We start from the raw sequence: 8,740 nt of genomic DNA, 5'->3' as shown, positions 1-8,740 counted from the left end.
CAACGTGTCCCCTCACCGCTGGATCTGCTGCAGACACGGCACCACCAGCACCCTCCCCCCAGCCACCATGACAGGGGGGCTGCGGCAGAAACCTGTGGGGACACAGAAGTAAATGGCGACCCAGGAATCCCGGGGCAGGGAGGGGGATACGACACCCAGGAGTCTGGGGGGGGGGGCGACGGCGACTCACCCGACACCACCATGGCCTCGTTGGGGCCACACGTGAAGAACATCTCGGCGGGGATCTGCGGGGAGACCCCGAAATGAGACCGGGGGAGCCGGCACCCCCCCCGTCGCCTCAGCCGCTCCGGTCCTCCCGCTGAGGCGCGGCCCCACCCACCGCGGAGCCTCCACGATCCCGACAACCTCCGCGGCAGAGCCGACTTCCCTCCCTTTCTCCCCGTTCTGCCCGGCGACCCGGGACGTCACGAGTTGCTCGCCTCTCTATTGGCCGCGCCGCCAAAGGCGGGAAAGGTGGTCTACGGCTCTGTGAGGAGAGAGGGACGCCATGTTGTGGCCGGACGGGTTGGGAGTGGGGTGGGCCGGTGAGTCGGGGTGGGATGAAACGGTACTGGCGGAGGAGAATGTTATTGTAGGGTCTCCTGGGGCCGTGCACAAACACTTGCAGAGACCTCCCTGGTGCTGGGGCGGGGAAGGGGGTGGAATGTTACTGTAGGGGGCTTGGGGGCACTTTACCCCCACGGGCACAGTTACTGTTTCCACCAAATATATTGTTAGCAAACCCAGCTGCGTTTTAATGCTGTTTCACCCACATCTGCAGTTCCCTCTGGGGTCGCATCTGAGCTTCGGGGTGACTCGGCACTTTGAAACACGGTCTGCAGCTGGGTGCTGTTGGTCTGCGTCTCCAGAAATGCAAGCGGACCCGGTGTCCCCCGCCACTTTCGTCGCGCTGCGGCTCTCCACCAGGTTGGTCTTGCTCCTAGCAGAACTTGGGGGTCAGTCACGGCAGAATAAGGTGGCGATTTTGTCCTTGGGTGGGGGGTGGCTGGAGCTTGTGCTTGTTGGGGATGTGAAGGTCAAAGGTGACCTGGGCTACAGTGACCGTGAGGTGGCAGAGCTCAGGATCCTGAGGGCGAAGAGGGTGAAAAGCAAGGTCGCAACCCTGGACTTCAGGAGAGCACTTTGACTTCTTCAAAGATCTGCTTGGAAGAATCCTGTGGGATAAGATCATGGAGGGAAGGATGTTACCAAAATAGATTTGCTTGTGTTTTTCTTTTCTTCTAGTTCATACCTGGGTATCAGAAAGAAGGTAGCAGAAGTACACACTAGCTAAAACCCCCAGTTTGGCTTGGTGTTTTCTCACAGCAAACCCACTTGTACAGGCAAAGTCACTCTTGGTCAAGTTCTCTTGCACAGGGCTTTGAAGCCATCTTTACCTTGTAGCTTTTTCTTGTATAATAAGCAGAGGGCCCAAGAAAACTGGTTGATGTTCACAGATGACCTCTGTGTTTCCCATGTTCCACCCCCTTGCTCAAGAGACCACTTCCACTGGGGCTGGCAGAGCTGGAGGTGTCCATTTGCGCTTGTGGGGTGTAGCACCAAGTAATTTAAAGGCACACAACAAACACATACAGAAAAAGCAATAAATGTATCTCTACAATAATGCTTTGAATCATGTGCCCACCCATCCTGTCAGGGAATTAAACCACTCAGCCCACCAGGCACCACCAGTAGATTGTTTTGTTTGATGCATTAAGTCCTGGAGATGCTGAATGTCATCCTCTATGCTGGCTGATTCATCAGTTATGTTGAAGAAACACATGCCTTTGAAATCGAAGCAGTGTTTATGGTGTCAAAGGAGGAAATGGTCCACTGCCAATCAGTTTTGTAATGTTCATTGGTATGTGACCACTACCTACTCAGAAAAAGTAGCAATGAGGAACACTAATACCAAAATCACTTAGCATAGCATAATTCTGTAATACAGCTACTGGGATTGGCATGCCAATGAAGCACGTTGTCAAAAGATCTGCAGCTGTTAATCTTCCCTTAATAAAAAAGGCAGACGAGTTAGTTACAGTAGAGGCTAATGAAATCCAAGTATTTGCATGTTGATCTTGCGGAAATGTATGCAGGGCACATGCTTGTCGTACAAGATGACAAAGCACGACGAGCCAACCTGTGGTAAGGGAGGAAAACGGGAGTGTTGTCTCCTTGCAGTAATACATATGCTGTTGCTCCAGCTCTTTCAGCAAATATTGGTCCGGGTTTGAAAAGCTGATGTGGGGCAGTTGCCCACATGGATTGGAGAGCTATGGCTAGGTCTTTAAAGTCTGAGGGAGATAGGGCCCCTTTTATTTTGTCCCACCCTTTCACCAGGCCTTCCAGGTTGGGAGTGGGCAACCAGTCCATCACCTCCCTGGGGATGATTCCCTTTGAGATACCCTCTGTCCGCAGTGTATGTCTTTTATTGTCAGGAGGCCGTGTCAACCTCGTCGGAGGTGGGAGTCGAGAATCGCACAGGGGCTTAGGTTCTATTTCTCCATTCTCTTCCACCCTCCTGAAGTCTGCTTTAGATTTTATGTCTCCCTGAGTGGTGAATCCCATCCGTCTCCTGTAATTAATCAATTCCTGTGTTATTTCTCCCCATGTCATCTCTGGGGGGCCTCCCCTTCTTCAGGGTGCTCTCAAGCGATCTTGTAGTTGTACTGTATACAATTTCAAGGCATCAGGCAGTCCCCCTATAAGAGGATGCAAGCTTTCAGGGTCTGTCGCGTATTGCATGGGAGATGACTGTTGAGGAACCAGGAATCGATCGTGCATCAACTGGAGACAGGCAGTTTTTTGTGCACTCTCCAAAATGTGACCCACTGTAGGCGTTTTAATTGAAAAGGGGTCTCCCCTCTCCATAGGATCCAATCCACATGCCCAATATGCTACTCTTTGGGTCAGGGACCACAGCTTTCTATTGTCATCTGTAATTAGGAAAACTCCCAGACCCCAATATCCCCTTGCCTTATCCTTACTTAGCAGGATGCGGTCATCCCCAGCAAGGGATATTCTCCACATACACTCAGTTTCCATTTCTTGGGGTCCCTGGGAATATTTTTCCTGAATTTTAGCCAAATCAGTGGGCGAATAAGAGACAATGTGGGTGGTAACTTGTTGGGCTCCTCCTTGGCCACCATCCACAGTCTCGGCCTTAAATCAAAGGCTGCATAGTGACTTCCCCCATCCGAAGAGGAAACATTTCCCTTATCTATCCTAGGTCTTCAAAAGGATATGATTTTGATTCTTTTTCCCCATCAGAGTCTGCATCCACATTCTCTACACCAGTCTGGGAGCAAATTTCATCTAATTGCTCCCTTAATACCCTTTTCCACTCCAAAGCCTCCATCAGAGCAGTATGTAACCTCTGGTTAGTCACTCGCTCAGCGGCAAGTTGATCAGAGACACTTCTTGTCTCATTTTCCAAATGCTCCTGCAAAACCGTCGCTAAATCTTGAAAGGATTTTATCATCTTTCCTTCTGCTTGTCGGGTCACATGTTTGTTCCATGGTGCTGCCACAAGAATGGCTCCTAAAACCACACAAACCAATGTTATGCCAAGGGGGAAGAGTTGGGCATGGTAACCTTCTAATCTCTCCAGGAGAGAACTAGAGTCTACAGTCAGGTTTCCAAGGTGGGGCATAGGGGGAGTCATACCAAGGGGAAAGAGCTGTGCACTGTAGGCACTTAATCTCTCCAGGAGAGAAGTAGGTCTATGGTCGGTTCTCCCAGGGGGGAGCATAATGGGGACACAATTACAAGGATCAGATGTTTTTAGTAGTCCACTGGGGACTACCTCTACACATGGACCTCACAGGGAGACCGCAACAAAATCAGATTATTAAGTTCTCCGAGTGCCATCTCCCCTTGTGTATGACTCCTCTCAGAGAGGGGCCACAGTAAGGACCTAGTCCCAATGATTGCGTTAGCAACACCAAGGAAATCCTGCTGACTACGCCAAAAATGTCATGACCCGGACTGGACAGACCAGGGAGTCATGCTGAATTCGGAATTCCATTGGGCTAAATTAAGGTGAAACGACATCAAACAATCAGTTAAACATTTTATTCATGACAGAAGCAAACTGCATTTGGGAGGCATAACAGTAGGTGGCGTGGTTTCTTGCAACAGGAATAGGCATGGAACTATCTCCGTAACCCGTGGTAACCATATACATCAGTTTAGGGAATAAGGAGAGAAAAGGAAAAAGAAAGAGAACGATATCACTGGCCCTGGATCCAGCATTGGTTCAGCCGGCCGAGGGGTCCAGTTCCGGCGGGCTTGTGCACATGGGGCTTCAGTTCATGTGCTTTTACCATCTTTGCCCCTCCTTTGGGAGTGCACTTGAACTCCTTAGGCTAATTAGGTGCCCTGATCAGTTTGTGAGCCTTGGGGCTTGCGGGTCGTTTGGGGAGCAACCTCCCCATCCCTGCAGATGTGATCTTTCGCCATGCACGGTGAGCTGCCCTGCCCAGCCTATCCAAAGCAGCGTTATCAGAACAGGGAGCTGTGCACCCTCCGGCACGCCCTCCCCCTCCTGTTGCTGATGTCCAGTGCTGAACCGCTTCTCTTCACCTGTGGCTCCTTGTTAGGCAGAGTTCATGCAGAGTTCTTTGTTAGGCAGAACTTGCCCCACCACAATATTTGAGCCATTAACTCTTTCAGTCTCTAATACCCATACAGGGGACACTGGTGTGAGGGACAGTGGGAACAGGGGACACTGGGTGACTCTGGGTGGGGGGGTCCCGCGGGTGGGGTCCGGGGGTCCCGGGGATTGATGGGCTCCCGGGGGGGGGGGTCCCGCAGGTCCCCTGTGTCCCCCCCCCAGCCTCCGCCTTCTTCCAGCTCTTTCGCTTTATCCCAGTCTGTGGGAATGCAATCCGCCTGGCACCCAGAAATGTCCGAGGTGGCTCTAGGCTGACGTTGGAGGGAGGGTGGAGGAGGGAGGTAGCGGTGCCACTGGGGCGGGGCTTGAGTTGTTGTGGGGTTTGGGAGTCCACGCAGTTGCGGGGTCGGAGTGGAGCAGCGTGATGGGGCTGGGACTGGAGCTGGGGCTGCTGCTGGGGCTGCTGCTGGGGCTCCTCAGCGGGGCGGCGAGCGGTGAGCACAGCTGGGGATGCGGGAGCCCTGGGCACTGGGATCCCCCTAGACCGTCCTCTTGGCACCAGAAACCTGCCTGGGCACTGGGACCCCTTCAACCCCTCCCTTTCCTACCACCCCAGTCCCCCTCCCCAGTCACAGGGACCCCCTGGGAACACTCCCCCACACCTCCGGTTCCCTCTTCCCGGGGCCCCCCCCAGATCCTCCTTTTCTGAGAACCAGGACACCTCCCCCACCCTTCCTGCTCCCTTGGACCCTCCCTTAGATCTGCTTTCTTGAACTCTGGGACCTCCCTGGCCCCCCTTTCCCAGGCATCCCAGGTACCCCACCCCTTGGACACCTCTGGGACCCCCCTTTCCTTGATACCAGGACCCTGCTGGGCTCCCCTTCCCAGGAACCAGGACCCCCCTCCCACACATAACTCACTCCTCCACCAATCACATCCCCCCCTGAAGCTGTCCCCCCCCGCATCACCCCAGTCTGCTCCCCTTGGACCCCCACTCAGCCTCAGTGTCCACCCCTGGGACCCCTCACCCCTGTCTCCCCCCAGCCCCACTGTCCCCCACCTCTAACCACTCCCTGTGTCCCCACAGAATTGCACTCCCTGCGCTACTTCCACATGGCAGTGTCAGAGCCAAGCCCGGGAGTCCCCCAGTTTGTATCCATGGGGTACGTGGACGGGAACCTCATCTCACGCTACGACAGCGAGACGGGGAGGACGGTGCCCCGGGCAGACTGGATGGTGGACAACCTGGATCAGCAGCACTGGGATGGTGAGACCCAAATCGGACAGAGGAATCAGCAGGTTTACCGCATCAACCTGGACACACTGCGGGACCGCTACAACCAGAGCGGCAGTGAGTGTGGGGCTCTATGGGGCTGGGCTGGGGCTCCGTGGGACAGGATGGTTCCTTCCCCCTCCTGCTCCGAGATCCTGCTGTGCCCCACACTACTGCCCCGTGTTGTGCCGGCCCTTCCCTGCCTGGTGTCACTGTCAGAGGGCTCTCAACCACCCTGTCCCCCAGCCCAAGGGGGTCCCGGCTGCCCTGTCCCAGCCCCACAGTGCTTGGGATCCCCTGTCCTGGATCCAGGGGGGGCTTCTGGCCACCCCAGCCCAGCGCATCCCCCCACCACACACACACAGTGCCCAGGACCCCAGCCCAGGAGTGGCTGCCACGTCCCAGCCCCTCACCATCCCCACGGCAGTCGAGACCCCCAGAACCAGAGGGGCTCCCACCCCCAGTGTCCCAGGCCCTTGCCCTCCCCATGGTGCTCAGGCCCCCATCCCAGAGCCAGAGGGGCTTCCCCCACCCCATCCCATCTCCTTATCATCCCTGGCCCCAGCATTTGGGACCCAGCTCAGCCCCATGCTGTCCCAGGGTGCTGTGGGGCTGGGTGCCAGCCCAGCCACGTCCTGGGTGCAGGGGGTCTGCGTCATGGCTTTACGTGACACCCTGAGTGCTGTGGGCCCTGGGCAGGACGGTGGGCAGCTCTCGTGCTGGTACCTGATCCCCCCCAAGGGTCATGCAGGTTTGGGGCGGGGGGGTCCGTGCCCCACTGAAGGCCCAGGGCTGCAGCAGCCCCTCAGCCCCATTTCCCTGGTCGTGTTTCAGGGGCTCACACGCTGCAGCACATGCACGGCTGTGACATCCTGGAGGACGGCAGCACCAGGGGGTATCTGCAGGACGCCTATGATGGGAGGGATTTCATCGCCTTCGACTTGGACACGATGTCATTCACTGCAGCAGATGCGGTGGCGCAAATCACCAAGAGGAGGTGGGAGAAGGACGGGAGTGAAGCTGCACGGCGGAAGCACTACCTGCAGAACACCTGCATCGAGTGGCTGAGGAAATACGTGAGCTACGGGCGGGCCGTGCTGGAGAGGAAAGGTGAGGGCGAGACGGGGACCCTGGGGACGGGCTGCTGTGGGTGCGTGTGCCGGCTCTCACCGCCACCCCCTCCCCAGAGCCCCCCATGGTCCGAGTGTCAGGGAAGGAGGCCCACGGGATCCTGACCTTGTACTGCCGCGCTTACGGCTTCTACCCGCGGCCCATCACCGTTAGCTGGCTGAAGGACGGCGAGGTCAGGGACCAGGAGACCGAGCGGGGCAGCATCGCGCCCAACAGCGATGGCACCTACTACACCTGGGCCTCCATCGAGGCCCTTCCAGAGGAGAAGGACAAGTACCGGTGCCGCGTGGAGCACGCCAGCCTGCCCGAGCCCGGCCTCTTCATGTGGGGTGAGCCCGGTGGCCTTGGGCACGTGGAGCGGTGGTGGGCTGGGGTGGTTCCCCTTCCCCTCCTCATGGTCCTGCTCTCCCCCAGAGATGGAGTCCAACCTGCTCACCATCATCCTGGCGGTGGCCTTTGCCATCCTACTTACTGTTGTCGTCGCCGGATTCGTCTTCTGGAAGTACAAATCAGGTAAAGTGATGGGGCCGGCGAGGCAGAGGGGTGCGGGAGGAAGGCAGGGGCTGGGGGGCCGGAAGGGGCTGCGGGACTGAGCTGCTGTGCTCTGGGGAGCCTCTGAGCTTGGTGGCCACAGTGGATGCTGATGCCTCTTTCTCTCTGCAGGGAGGAAGAAGAAGGGTTGTGATCCGCCATCAGGTGAGTACCGGCAGCAGGTCCGGATCCAGCTGCTGCCCAGTGTCTGGGGTGTTCTTGCAGTTCGGGTTTCTGGCTTCTGCTGGCATTTCCCGATCCCCTGTCCTCCCAGTGCTGCCCCTCTTTAAATCCCTGTAGCGGGGACGTATGGAAGAGATTGTGTCTCCTCTCTGGTGCTCACGGCTCCATCCTGCTCTATCAGTGGCTTCAGCGTGGCCGTGGCTCCCGGGCCGGCTCCTGGCACGTGCACCGTGCCCGTAGCGAGCACGGGGCTGGCAGCTCACGGCTGTTTCTCCCTCACAGGCATGGACAGCGAATCTGGCAGCTCCACCAAAGGTATGGTGTGGGACCAGGGGGGATGGACGGGGCACCCCAGGTCTTTGTGCTCCACTGTGGGACTTGCAGCCGGAGCAACACTGGGCTACAGGAGAGGGACACCGAGACCCCCAGAGCAGCAGGTTGGGGACAGACAGGTTGCCCTGGGTGACGCTGTCTCTTCCTCTCGTCCCTGCAGGGCTCACCATCTAACTGCTCCACGAGGGGCCAGCACGTGGTTGGATTCGGCCCCCTGCTCTATTGCCGGCTGGACGCAGAGAGGTGCTGGAGGAGGCTGAGAGCTGCCTGCAGAGAGAGCTTGTCACGCTGCGCTTGCCCACCCCTGGCTGTGGTGGTGGCTCTTCTGGGTGGGTGAACATCCTATTTTCTGATACTTGGAGAGCTGCAATTATTACCAATGTTCTTTACTTTGGAGGTTGCAATTGATTTCTTCCGCATGTGTACGTTTCCTGGCTTTCACAATAAATGCTGGTCCCCATCCTGTGTCAGGCTGTGTCTCCTCACCCGATGCCTGGGCTGCGCTCACATCCTCGGGTCGAGGGCTGCGTTGGTTTTGGCTGGGATAGCGTTGATTTTCTTCATCGCAGTCCAGCGTGGTGCGGTGTTTAGGATTTGTGACCAGAACAGTGTTGGTAACACAGCGATGGATGTGAACAGTGTTGGCACAGCATCGAGGCCTTCTCTGTTTCTCA

At 56.9% G+C, this 8,740-nt stretch overlaps 2 protein-coding genes across 2 annotated transcripts in view; one reads left to right on the top strand and one right to left on the bottom strand.

Moving 5' to 3' along the window:
- Positions 1-364, bottom strand: part of FLOT1 (flotillin 1) — a 7,222-nt gene extending 6,858 nt beyond the window's left edge. Inside the window, exons 1-2 of the mRNA XM_010571244.1 lie at positions 191-364; positions 17-92 (exon numbers count right to left, since the gene is read on the bottom strand). Of these exons, the coding sequence (XP_010569546.1) occupies positions 17-92; positions 191-233 (119 nt within the window). The 5' untranslated portion in view covers positions 234-364. The remainder of the gene's footprint in view (positions 1-16; positions 93-190) is intronic.
- A 4,724-nt stretch (positions 365-5,088) lies between these two features.
- On the top strand, positions 5,089-8,551 carry LOC104834124 (class I histocompatibility antigen, F10 alpha chain-like). Its single transcript, XM_010571240.1, has 8 exons — positions 5,089-5,110; positions 5,704-5,966; positions 6,723-6,998; positions 7,076-7,348; positions 7,434-7,532; positions 7,683-7,715; positions 8,016-8,048; positions 8,227-8,551. Exons 2-8 carry the CDS (start codon positions 5,729-5,731, stop codon positions 8,238-8,240), a joined length of 966 nt encoding a protein of 321 aa, XP_010569542.1. The 5' UTR covers positions 5,089-5,110; positions 5,704-5,728; the 3' UTR covers positions 8,241-8,551.
- The last annotated feature ends 189 nt before the right edge of the window (positions 8,552-8,740 follow it).

The sequence above is a fragment of the Haliaeetus leucocephalus genome, unplaced genomic scaffold (assembly GCF_000737465.1).
Source record: "Haliaeetus leucocephalus isolate CR32 unplaced genomic scaffold, Haliaeetus_leucocephalus-4.0 Scaffold313, whole genome shotgun sequence".
NCBI lineage: Eukaryota > Metazoa > Chordata > Aves > Accipitriformes > Accipitridae > Haliaeetus > Haliaeetus leucocephalus.
This window is presented reverse-complemented; position numbering and strand designations above follow the sequence as displayed.

Excerpts from the sequence above, each read along its gene's own strand:
- LOC104834124 (XM_010571240.1), top strand. The coding sequence starts at position 5,729 with ATGGCAGTGTCAGAGCCAAGCCCGGGAGTCCCCCAGTTTGTATCCATG. Across the intron at positions 5,967-6,722 it reads CCGCTACAACCAGAGCGGCA|GGGCTCACACGCTGCAGCAC; the intron begins GTGAGTGTGGGG and ends GTCGTGTTTCAG. Across the intron at positions 7,349-7,433 it reads GCCCGGCCTCTTCATGTGGG|AGATGGAGTCCAACCTGCTC; the intron begins GTGAGCCCGGTG and ends GCTCTCCCCCAG.